This window comes from Melampsora larici-populina, assembly GCF_000204055.1.
Source record: "Melampsora larici-populina 98AG31 unplaced genomic scaffold MELLAscaffold_3, whole genome shotgun sequence".
Taxonomy (NCBI): Eukaryota; Fungi; Basidiomycota; class Pucciniomycetes; order Pucciniales; family Melampsoraceae; genus Melampsora; species Melampsora laricis-populina.
This window is the reverse complement of record NW_006768767.1, coordinates 367160-380074: the sequence shown is the minus strand read 5'-3', so window position 1 is coordinate 380074 and position 12915 is coordinate 367160. Positions and strand designations below refer to the sequence as shown.

General features: G+C 41.8%; 3 protein-coding genes across 3 annotated transcripts; 2 read left to right on the top strand and 1 right to left on the bottom strand.

Annotated features, from left to right (window-relative positions):
* Positions 1-5937: 5937 nt before the first annotated feature.
* On the top strand, positions 5938-8600 carry MELLADRAFT_33325 (multi-copper oxidase laccase-like protein; the record flags this gene model as incomplete). Its single annotated transcript, XM_007405359.1, has 12 exons — positions 5938-6089; positions 6152-6235; positions 6305-6367; positions 6449-6533; positions 6605-6682; positions 6742-6835; positions 6904-7082; positions 7168-7327; positions 7395-7539; positions 7605-7825; positions 7912-8099; positions 8169-8600. The coding sequence occupies 12 exons, from the start codon at positions 5938-5940 to the stop codon at positions 8598-8600; spliced, it is 1881 nt and encodes a 626-aa protein (XP_007405421.1).
* A 639-nt stretch (positions 8601-9239) lies between these two features.
* On the bottom strand, positions 9240-10185 carry MELLADRAFT_90789 (uncharacterized protein; the record flags this gene model as incomplete). The annotated part of the gene is made up of 6 exons (XM_007404893.1): positions 9240-9396; positions 9460-9586; positions 9682-9758; positions 9831-9929; positions 9994-10061; positions 10165-10185. 6 exons carry the CDS (start codon positions 10183-10185, stop codon positions 9240-9242), a joined length of 549 nt encoding a protein of 182 aa, XP_007404955.1.
* A 1358-nt stretch (positions 10186-11543) lies between these two features.
* On the top strand, positions 11544-12240 carry MELLADRAFT_59442 (Hypothetical protein; the record flags this gene model as incomplete). The annotated part of the gene is made up of 3 exons (XM_007405360.1): positions 11544-11749; positions 11841-11943; positions 12115-12240. 3 exons carry the CDS (start codon positions 11544-11546, stop codon positions 12238-12240), a joined length of 435 nt encoding a protein of 144 aa, XP_007405422.1.
* Positions 12241-12915: the final 675 nt, after the last annotated feature.

The following is a 12915-nucleotide window of genomic DNA, read 5'->3' as shown; positions in this document are numbered from 1 at the left end:
ATCAGTGTTTTTATCATCATAAACTTATTTTGGCAGTACCTGGTCACTTAAATGTGCCCTTTATTATAGCTATAAGGAGAAATTTACTTTAGTGTTTTAGTACAAAAAAACCTATTGGGAATGATATCAAAAAGACATTGCTGATTTTCTTAGTTATCATATTGGAATAAAACTATAGCAGTGTTGAGAGAAATAAAATTGTGCTTTTTGAGTTAAAATCTGTGTGCTTTTGGTCCTTTAAAGGTGCTTTCCTGTGGTGCCTTATCAGTACTCAATTCAACAGAAGTTCTCTTTTCTGATTGTCTTGTTTTATGAGGGCGGTCCTTAGACCCTTTCTGTATAGTTATTACTTGCAGATTGTACCCTTTACCCTCTGTATAACCCTTGTTGGGTTATAAGTTCTACAACGGCCTACTGCAGGGTTCTGCAGAAGAAACGATGGTTGGGGTTTTTAGACCTGATAGCCCTAGAATAAAATCTAGAGTGCCTTAGTTGGAATGCAGGGATCTTGTCAGCTATGAGTGAAATGGCACCCGGACGAGGCACGAGGTAGGTTGCCCGGGTCCATGGACTAGCGGGTCCAACTGACAACGCGTCAGAGGGGATTACCTCTGACTTAGCAGCCTGGTTGATGGTTGGAAAGATCAACCGTCAGGCACGTACCTGCCAAGAGGTTATTCCCTCAGCTTTGGGAAAGATCTGACATGATCAGACAGAAACGAAGTCGAGAGGTAATGTTCATATAGCACATTCACTCAAATTCATCTTTCAGAGTTTCCTGCACTGGATCCTGTCTTCTATTCTTTCTCTTCATCTCATCCTTTCCATTATCCGGCTTTTCCTCCCAGCATGGCTTTCGTGTCAAGTCTCTAAGACTTTCCCCCTTTTTTGTGTCCATCCCTGCCTCCCCACAAAATTCTGTCTGGTCTCCTAAAAAGTAGACCAGAGGACGGGGCTAAGCGCTAACCCCCCTTCTGTGCTTAAGTCCCCGTCGTCTGCGACACACTCTGATGTCGGTACCTTTGATTTTTCGTCTCCCCTTTTAGGAAAGCTCTAGATCCTACTTTCGATTACCGGATCTTACGGCGGTGCTCAGACATGTTGATAACTACCTCTCCCTAGAGGTTTCTCGATCCCTGGCTACCTCCTTCCCGAGTCTTTTGTCCTAGAGACGCCAATTCTTAGGCACCTCCCCCCATACACGTGACCTACTGGTTACGCGTACATCTTTGTGCGAATAGTCTTTTTATATTGTATCAAAGATAACACTAAGTGTTTCTTAAATATTTAGTAATACATGCAATAAAATCATACTATTTGCTCTCCTTCTTAAAGCTTCTGATGAAGCGCACACGACCAAAGCCCAGCGCAACCCAAGACCCAATAAGGGAATGGACTGCAAAACCAGTGGATTTGACCAAGTAAACCACCCACCTTACGGTAAGCAGAGGGGTTGTTTCGAACTCAGGGAGTTTTTAGATAACGTAGCTGACACTATCTTGACACAGCCAGAAATTAAAGGATTTTACAATGAGAGTGTGGTTCAAAATGCCTAACAATTGGTTATGCTATTAATTTTCAAAGCTTTTAAGAGATGACACTTCTTCAAGACTTGAGTCAATAGAGAATGGAACTAGGCATTAATATAGCTAGCTTTTCAAGAGAAGTGGATTTTTTAGTCAAATAATTAAAAGGTGACAGGGGAAGAAGGTGAGGTTTCTTCTTGTCTGATGAGAAATCCTTGTGTTATACTCTTACTTGTTAAGATAGGCTAAGTTACTATCTTGTTATGTAGTCAAAGATCACTATCCATTTATGGTAATTGGATGTTTATAGAAATAGAAGTTGTGAGCGTTGGACTAGATCAAGATCTGTCATGCAGTGACTAGTGTGAAAATTAGTGAAGAGTACAAAGGGGTTATTTGGGAAATTGAATCAAGGGGTAAAATGGTGGATTCTTTTGGGTTTATCTTTTATCTTTTTGTAATTCTCTTTTCCTCTCTTTTTCTGCTTCTTTTCGTGTCAAAAAGAATCAGTAAGTTTCTCCTAAATTCATTCTCCTGATTTCTCATTTACCAACGAGTCTAATAGTTTTATCTTCAGCTTAGATTTCATAATTTTATTTTGTTCATTCAAATCCTCACGCGTGCTCCACACTTTTGCTTCAAGCTTGCAGGTAGTGATATCTTATCTACATTATCTCCAGTTATTGTTTTCTTTTCTGATATCTTTTACTTTCACTTTTGTTCTCTTACTGTGCTGTTAGGTTAGTGTTTTGGTTCTTGCTGTTGACTAGCAGAAGCTATAGTCTAATACGGAACCTGTTGCCCTCAGGTTTGTGTCGAAAAGAATCAATTTCATAATTTTATTTTGTTCATTCAAATCCTTACGCGTGCTCCACACTTTTGATCCAAGCTTGCAGGTTAGTGTTTTGGTTCTCGCCGTCGACTAGCAGAAGCTATAGTCTAATACAGAACCTGTTGCCCTCAGGTTAGTGTTTTGGTTCTCGCCGTTGACTAGCAGAAGCTATAGTCTAATACTGTAACAGGGCCCGTCTTAGGGTACTGTTAAGTCTTAAGATTTAGTGGCTTACGAAAATAAGTCTTAGAGACGATTAGGGTCTGAGGATTAGATGAGAAGACAAGGAGTCCGAAAGGACAGATGCAGTTTGAATTACGGTATAAGATAGTGAAAGTTAAAGAAGCTGTAAGAGCTAAAAGAGTAATTAGAAAGAGAAGACAATTGTCGTCGAAGGATAATTGAGATTATTAATAGTAATGGATTAAGAGTAAGCTAAAAATAGAGAATCAAGATCGAAGATGAGAGTATGATAAAAAGATAAGTTCTCAGGAAACAAGAAGTCTTCCGAAGAATACATGGTTATATAAGAGAAATGAAGTAAAGAAGGCTGATTAAATGAACAGGGCGATTACAGTTGAGAAAGGGCGAGCCCTGGAGTCTAGTCAGAGATAAAATAAAGGAAACCAATAACATCACAACACCCACGATGGCAAGTACAATCCGTGGCTTGTGCTATAATACCAAAGATGAAACCAGTCTTGATGAGGTGATCTTAAGTCAAAGTATTAAGTGGTTTTAGTCTGGACTAAAAGGTAAGGAGTAGGCACGTAATTAGCAGCCCTGCTACAATACGGAACCTGTTGCTCTCAGGATTCCCTTTCTATACTATACACTTTTCTAGCTACACAGTCAACCTAAAGATTCAATTTGAATCTTGAGAAGAAAACACCTCGAGAACTTCTATATTACTGACTGAGAGGCTTACTTGTGGCTGCAAAGCTTGGTTACTTCAGTCACTAGCCTTAAATTCTTGTTGGTTGGCCAACTTGTGGTTGTGACCAATTGGGAAAGGTATGGTACTTGGCTTCAATGGTTGGCCAGCTTGCAGTTTTATACCAATTGGGAATTGACAAGATTCTCCTCACCTTTCCTGATACTTGTGCCACAACTTTAGGGTACCGCTTGAGTTCTTGTTGTGGAGTTGTTGGTTTGTAATCCTACAGTTATTGAGGTCTTTCTCTTGTAATTCCCTTTTTCTAGTTATCATTACTTCTTTGGCTAACAACTGTTTTCTTTGACTTATTGTTGCATTTCCCGTAAGGTGTATAATTTTTATAGGTGATTAGTTTTTATTGATATCTTTGAAACTAGACACACACTGTAGAAGATTTTTATATGTATTTATTTTAAGGCAGTCTTTCTGCCTCCTGATGTTGTCTTTGAAACTAGACACACATTGTAGTAGTAGTAGTATTTAAATGAAAACGATGGAAGAAATGTTTTATTATTATCATTTTAATATATAATTATGTGTGTTCTGGGGCAGCTCCTTTAGCTTTGTGTCAAAGCTCAGGGGCTGACAGTGATGGTTTGTGTCAGATCCCTCACACAAACATATATGTATTCAATTAGGTCATTCCTAAAGATAAAGAATCATGGTGTACACAACTTTACAAGTGCAACACAGATGATCAAATGAAAGATTTCTACAGCTTGCTGTCAGCCGTAGCCTGTGATCAGATTTGACAAAATGTTGTGGAGTAAAAAAAGAATCTGATGTTTATCAAGATCTCAAGTCAAGGGAAGGAGAGGGTGGGAAAAAAAGTTATGCTGCTTGGGCAAATTTGTATAGTTTGGGTGATCACCAAAAAGAAAGCAAAATAAGAAAGAATTTCAGCATGAAATTTCAAACAAAGCTAAGGGCCTGTTTGGTACAATTCAATATACATATATCGTGATATACTACACCAAACCAATATACAGTATATATGACGATATACGTATATCAAATTTCGAAAAGAGCCGTGGTGTTTGGCAAGAGTATTTGGACAAAAGAATAAATCATACATCATGATATATTTGTCCATTCTGATATACAGCCTTGAGGCCGTATATTGGACCATAAAACCCTTTTTGCCCCTCTCCCTTTTCCATACCCTTCTCTCTCCATCACTCTTTCCCCCTTCCTTTTTGCTCAACCTCTCTTCATTTACCATAAACTCTCCTTCACCATACCCAATCCTTGTTTCTTCAAGTTCAACCGTCACCATTCCAACTCTTTCAACCGTTCATCACCCTTTCTTCCTTATCCATCCTCATGTTATGATCATTCTTGCTCTGCTCATTTGTCTATGTCCTGATCTTTCATCCTTTCCAAACTTTCATCTTTGTTATCAACTTCTGTCTTTGTCTTTGTTCACTTTCATTGAACAAACAAAAATAAAATGTTTATCAACATAAATACAACTGATTTCAATGGATAGTTGGAATAATACATGCATGAATGAAAGAACAAGGATTTGATGAGAGTTGCAATATGGATGGTTTTCAAAAAGATTCAATTGTTTTAATAAGATTTGATCATTTTTAAAATGTATAAATTGATTTCCAAATTTCAATTGTTGTCACCAAACACTCGACCAATGATCAACAGGTCAAGAACAATCATTGTGATCTTTTGTTGACCTGTTTGGTCGAGTGTTTGGTAAATTGAACAACCAAATAAACGGTATTTCAATCTGCACCTTGATATAGGGGCATAAGGCCTGGACCCGGCCCGGCCCGGCCTTCAAAATCAAAGCCAACTTGGACTCTTGTTTTTTAGTGGGCAACCCGGCCCAGCCCAAGTATAAAAAAAATTTGCACGGCACAGCAAAAATATACAAAAATAACAAAAATAAAACAAAATTGATGATTTGCGGCACATTATATTGGCCATTGGAAGCCCTTTTTTTGCTTTTTGGGTGTCATTGCCACTTTTTGGGGCCTCTCAGATCCCCTTTCATCACTGCATTTGCTCAAAACCCTCAGTTTCAGCCCTTTTGCCCAGCCCAAAAGCACACTACTCTTGGGCCCGAGGGTGAATTTCTGAGGCCGAAAACGCCCGAGCCCGGCTCGGGCTTGCCCGCTGGTCCCGGTGCCGGGTCCAGGCCTTATAGGGGCAGATCAATAAACTGTGTTTTGCCAACAGTATATTGGAATTCCTACCGAACGGGCCCTAACAAAGCTTTTGAGTTTTCATACAAACTTCAAGATTGCTTGTGATCGATCGACATGAATTAGATGTTGTTTTGTGGGATGAAGATGATGTGATCCATGTGTATTCAGTGTCAATCTAATGTAAACCACGGTTGCAAGAGTGCTGTGGTCACTGGTGGAATGCGTTGTGTGCTGTGGTAGGTTGTGGTGCGAGGCCGGAATCGAAAACGAGGTAGGAAGTCGAATTTGCAAAATCTCAAAATTCAAAATTCAAAACGCGTGGCGGAGATTTCACGTCTCGTCTTCGGTAGTAATTCGACAGATTCAAAATTTTAATCAGATAAGCCAACTGGCTAACACTGAAAATTCCTTCAAGGGGTACAACATCAAACTTCAATCTTTCCCTCTTCCGATCGGTCACCTTCATCGTTTTTCTCTATGACGAGGCTCGCATTCTTCTTCGTACTTTTCGTTTGTTTTTTCGTAGTTCACGCCGGGGAGGTGAACATATATTGGAATATCACATATGCCACAGCGAATCCGAATGGACTGTTTGAGAGAAGGGTGATTGGAGTCAACAACACCTGGCCGTACGTGATATTCAGTTGGATCCTAAATGTTATACGCCTCTGACTTCACTCATCTCTCTTAGTCCGCCCCCCATCACCGTCCAGGCCGGAGACGTCATTCGGATGCATGCATATAACGGATTGGGTGATATACCTACAACCTTACAGTCAGTGACTGAGATCCAAGAAGCCGTTGATCGTCCTGACTAACTGATGATAAATTTCACACACCGCAGCTTTCATGGAATGTTTTTCAATCAGACCAACTTCTATGACGGGGCGATGGGCATAACGCAATGGTACATCACCGAATTCATCATGTTTGATCCCATGGGAATCAGCGTTCCAAGCTGAATACTTCCTCTTTTGCTACTTCACAGTGGCATTCCCCCTGGAGAAGAGTTTATATACGTCGTTAACACTACTACACAGGTTGGGACCTATTGGGTTCATGCACATTCATTGGTAAGTATACAACAAGTAAGATTGTTGGCGGTTCATAGTACCAAAACTGATGATGATACGAATGTCGACAGGGGCAATATGTTGACGGACTCCGAGCCCCCGTGGTGATATTACCGGTCGAAAAGCCGACATACACGGATGAGTATACCGTAAGTAGTTGATGCATGGATGATCTACGAAGACGGAAGCTGATGAGACTATCTTGCAGGTTGTATTGTCTGATTGGTACCATACTAAACACTCGGACTTGATGTTGACTTATATGAGCAAAAATAATCCGATGGGTGCCGAGCCTGTCCCTGGTAAGTCATCAGGCCATCCCAAGCCAATGAATCTAGCTCTTATTGGTGACTTACTCAATACTTTACAGATAGCGCCGCCATATACGCCATACACAACAATACTTATCTTCCTATGTTCAACGAAAATGTCACTATTCCGTTTTCGCCGGGAAGTACTTATCGGATAAGGATCATCAACATGGGCGCCTTTGGCATGTTTCATTTCAAGATTGACGGTCATGAGATGTCAGTCATCGAGGTGGATGGTGTATGCATCTTTTTCTATTGCCCGAATGACTACAATGCGTAGCAAGATTCCAATATTCAACCCCGTCCTCTCATCGGATCGATAGACAGATATACAACCTTTATCCGTGGACAGTTTGTCTTTGTCGGTCGCCCAGAGGTATTCTGTCTTGGTCACAGCTCGTAATGAAACAAATTCGAATTGGCATATGCATGCGAATTTCGATCCGGATATGTTTGATAAAGTTCCAGACAATTTAATGCTTAGTATGTTTGATTGGCATTCTTTTTACTTCAAACCTGTCATGGATTTTGATCTATACGGCATTGCTAGATTACACGACTTCCATCACATATGACTCCAAAGCCTCAATGTCACCAGATCAACCATTCACAGTATATGAGATGACAGACGACACGAGGTTCCAACCACTTATCGTACAACCTATTCTCAGGCCAACGCGACCGATTGAACTGAAGTAAGCCGCTTCAAACAACCCAGTGTATCAGCAGGAAAGGATCAAGCTAATGTCACTCTCGATAGCGCTTTCTTTGTCACTTTCGAAAACGGTATGAACCGAGCCTCGTTCAATAATGTTACTTTTGTACCACCCCTGGTGCCAACCACTATGACAGTGGATTCTGCACCATTTGAGGCTCTCACAAATGTTGCTATATATGGACCTCAGAGCAACATATATTTGGTGGAGAATTTTGACGTAGTGGAATTGAAAGTTCTCAATTGGGACTCTGGAAATCATCCTTGTAAGTGGCTGTCTTCTCCACATATATTTGTAAAAATGGATATCTCATTACGACTGAAGCCAATCATTCATGACTGGGAAATATAGTCCACCTCCACGGCCATAAGTTTCAAATAGTTGGAAAACAGATGAACATCAATGATCAGTCACTCATAGATGAAAATCAACTCAATCCAATGAGGCGAGATACTGTGCAAATCCCCGGAGGCGGTTCAGTCACACTTCGCTTTATAGCCGACTCTCCTGGTAGTTGGTTCTTTCATTGTCACATCGAAGTAAGCGGTATTGTCATCTATTGACTCTTGAAGAGCACGCTGACCAGGACGTGTTTCAAAATCTTGTAGTGGCATCTAGAGTCGGGGCTAGCAGCGATAGTTCTGGTAGCACCAACAGTCAGTCAATCAAACATCCCAGTCCCAACATTCATGAAAGATCATTGCAAAAAACTTGGAAAACCATACTCGGGTAATGCTGGCGGTGTATCGGGATCATCGATCTACGATCTTTCGAATGCCCCACATGGTCCCTATCCCCAAAATCCAGGCTTTCATACCAAAGGAATTCTTTCAATTGCAGCGTGTATTGCTTCTTCTTTGATCGGTGTCATCACAATCATCTGGTATACAATGGGTGAACAATTCGAAGAGGAAGATGTGAAAATTGAACTAGAGGAGAAAATAGCGAGCAAAGCGGCTAAACGTCAAAAACTATTGAGCACTGGAAATACATTGATGAGGATCGTAGGATCTTCGAACTCACGTCGAAGAAGATCTTGAATCAATTGGGAAGGGGCTTTGGAGTCAATTGTTTCCTTTTATTTCTTGGTTTTTGGGTCATTTGCTTGGCAACTTTACGGTGGTGAGATAGTTCTATTTCTCGGATTATATCAACTTCCAATAAATTTACGTTTGATATTCATGAATGGTAGATTATCTTTGTAAATTAATGCATGATCTTGAGACAGGAACGAAGTGTTATAAAAGCAAAAATGATGTAGCATTCTTGACAAAATTAATAACAGCAAAAAAATGTAAATGAGGGTCTTCATTCTCCAGACGTGTCTCTTTACTAAGGTTTAATTCTTTTGGCTCTATGTTCATTCAGAATGTAACCAATGTGTTCTCTTGAACCATTGCGAGGTTCCTTGGGTGTCGTGCAAGGTGATCGATGTATCTTTTTTATCACGACCAGGACACAACATATTGATATGAAAATTGCTCAAAAAACTATAGTGTATGATGTAGCCGTAAAAATGTACATGTGGAACGTAGGAATATTCTTTCACCTCAGCTGAATGGATGGAGATGTGAAGTAGGAATGAAGCATCAACACCGCTACGTCAAGTGTATTCCAGTAATATGGCTATCGTGGTCAGTCAGAGGTAAAGGCTAGACTTTGAACATGTCTCAAAAATTTCATGGGCCAAACCATCCATAGGCAAGAAGGAATCTTCCCAGCTTGACGGTGGCAAACCCAGTGAAGCTTTTGATTGCAGAATTCAAACTTCCCAACCCAGGAATAGGTGTAGCAACTCCTGACTTGGTGAGATCGCTCGGAAAATTATCTTCTTGTCTGTTGATCACGGAGAGTCATTAGAGCTACCACTGTACTACTTATATAATGGCTTCCACTGACCTGTAGATGCGATACTTCCCGTCCTCGCATTTCCTCAGGCTAATGCGTACGATGAATCGCACCGCTGCTCGAGATGATGTGAGTCGAGCGATGGGGTTCATTCGCATCGTCATGTGTTCGGTCAATTCTACAGTCTCCGTTTTTATCATGCGGAGTATGATCAATAAGAGGTCCATTTGCATAAATACACCGGTATGGGTCTGCAGCGTGAAAGACATTCACCGATAGTACCCTCGGTCTTGTCCTCGTTGAACATCACGGCGTGGAACTCGATCTTGTTGTCTAAAGACTGGACCCGACTACCTCAACAAGAATGGTGTCTATGATCAGCCATCCAGATCAGTGATGAGCTGCGGGGAATGCATACGCACAGGATCTTGTAGATCCCCTTCAAGTCCTCCATCCCGTTGTCTTGGCTGTATGGCTGATTGATGAATGGGTGGAGTACCTGTGCATCGCGAGTGAAGTACCTGGAATAAATGCACATTTGACCTTCAGCGACATCGCTGGCTAGCTGAAAAAAAATCTACCAACTTCTCAATGTTTTCTGCAAGGGTTGTTGCCTCATAAGGCTCTGTGATGGAGCGAATAACGTCTTCAATCTGACACGAGGGCAGTGATATCAGTTTCTAGTTTATATCTGGTTGCGTTAAGACGTGAAGAAATGGTGTTTTGTAAAGCAGACAAGTTGAGAAGTGTTCTGACCTCCTTGACTGGGTCATCCATTTTGTGATGATTTGCAGACTTGAAACTAGAAGAAAGTATATTTGCTGGGTAATGACTCGAGATTCGAGAGCTCTTCTTTTGGCAGGGGTTTTACAAGCGTATCGGTTAAAAAAATCGACAAAAGAAAAATTAGGATGATGGACTCGGGGAAAGTGGCCAAAAAGGCTGGATTATATAAGCCCCAGGATGCAAGGCTGCGCCGGAAGGTACTGAGACAACATTCAGCTGACTGGGAGATGACTTTTCACACCGTTGTGGGACTGTAAACAACTCAAAGTTGTGCGCGATGTCCAAACAGGCAGCTTTGAAATGATCCAGGGGTTCGATCGCGAACCTTTCTCCTCCCGTGTCCGCAGCGGCTAGCCGCGAATTATAGCGCCAACACGCCTGGATATATTCCACCAGAAGGTTTTGTCGGAACCCCCGAAAGACCGTTGTGGGGGTTCCGTGCGAAAATGGCGTGTCCAAGTCAGTTCGCGGTTTTCCAGCAGTTGGTAATTTGAAAAGGACTGCGCGGACCTCAACTGGGTTGTTGGATCGACAGCAAGTTGGGAACCGAAGGGAGGAGGAGACGGTGTTTCCTCAACTGTTATGGTCTCATCCGATAGCCACAAGACCACACGGCCGTGGCATCCCGGGCCAGGGTTTAAGTTGGATGAGCAAAAGCGGAAAGGCACAAATGCTGAGTGACAAGACCGTATTCGCGAAAGTGGCCGGTTTGGGGAATGTAGCAAAGATCTCGCATCTCCGCGAATTGAGGATCTGAAAGATCCAGTGTTCTTTGAGTGCACAAGGGACGGATATTACAAGTGAAGGGACCTCGCTTTGGGGCTCTTGAGTTGGCAACTTCGCTTTCACGCTTTCTCTGGCGACTCCCCCCCTTGTTCGCAACAATCATTGTGCTGTTTGCGTGTCTAGAATATTAGTAAATTTTTGCTGCATCCATTACAAGGAACCTTTAACTTTTGAAACATGCGCCCAAACGATAAGTCTATGCTCTTCATCATAAACCGTCATAAATATCACATCAACGTTCTTCTTGGCTTGTTCAGAGGTTCCTAATAAAACGTGGTTTTGATTCTTATCATAGAGGTGAAGTAGTAGTTTTTGCATCATCTCTACACGCATCATTTTATGGCCACTATCACTGGTCATCAAGTCCGATCCAAGACGATAAGGCTGGCAACGACAAGATGATGATCACAAACACCGCTATGATTCATTTTCTTATCAATCCAAGTCCTGTCCACTCTTTCAATTCTTTTCAGACACACTTCCTTCACCAACCAAACACAATCATCTTTGAATCAAATACGAAATATTTAATCATTTGACCTTTGCTATGTTCTCCTTCGATCATGTCTGTCGGTTCATCTTCCGGATCACGACATTCAGATCGGGATAATGGACCTGCTGTTGATCAACCAAATGGACAAGAAGACTCTAATTGGAACCGTAGCGAGGAACGTAGAGAACGTACACCAAGTCCACGTCATACAAATCATCGAGAAAGAAGTAGAAGTCCAATAAGAGGATCTGCAGTCACTAGTGATGATTGTGGTCGGTATGTTGAAACTTTCTTTCTTCAATCATGGCACGTCTCTTTCGCTCATACATCTTACTTGTTTCTTCGTCTGAACTCAATTTTTCTTCAGATCTAGTGATGTTGTCAATCCTGGTGACAATTTACATGTTTCAGGCATCAGTCTCCATGTCGAAGATCGTGATTTAGAAGAACTTTTCTCCAGATTTGGCAAGGTAAGTGACTATGATTCTGAACTGTTATTCCCTCTTTTGAGAACATCATTAATGATGAGGAGTTTTCTCTTGGAATGGATAGGTACTACAATCACAATTGATGCGTGATCCTCATACTACAGTTCTCTTCCTTTTTCCCCATTTCATTTTTCTCACTTCATTCGCTCACAGGACGCTTGCTCTCACCCTGAATTGACGGTCTCACGCGAATGGGAGGGACGTCGGCGCATCGCGCGGTTTCATTTTCCTTTGTATCGCCGCGGTTTGTTTTGGAAATTTATTTCCGCTGAGGCGTGATGTAATCCAAGTTCGAATTTTCTTAATTTCCCAAATCGCTGTGTTACCGAGCTAACTCGAAGTCGCGCTGATGCGCGGAGCAAAACCAGTCCGCGCGTCAGCGTGGATGGTCGGGAGTACGGGAGTCCTCTTATCCCCGAGTACCGAGGGAAGCCTCGGGTGTAACAGTAAAGCCTGAGAGACAATCCATTCTGGATTCGTTTCTCCGGCTTCGATCGTTGCCTGTAAATACCTTCTGGTGGAATAAGCGCGTGCCGCCAACACTTGGGATCAGGTGCCACTGCCAGTGCGTGAGTGTTGTGAGAATGTGCCGCATTCGTCGAGGGACCCCACTAAATTTAGCGCACCCTTGGCAAACACCCGGAGCCCCATGTCTGGGGCATTACCCCTACACAACTGGGGTGGATAAAATGGAGTTTCTGGGCCAAAAAATCAAAACCTACATGATCAAACTGTTGTTTGGCTTGCGTATTACCACTCAAGATTTTTCACAAAGTCTTGTCACTCATCATCTTGTATTGAAATTAGTAATTAACAATTTTGTATCTGGTTGTGATGAAAGAAGGCATGTGTGATTTTCTTCCATGCAGAAATGAAACTGACCTTCTTAGAATAGTTTAAGAAGCCTACTGAAGTACAAAGGGAAAAAAATCAAAAGAGAAAGGATGGTAGTAG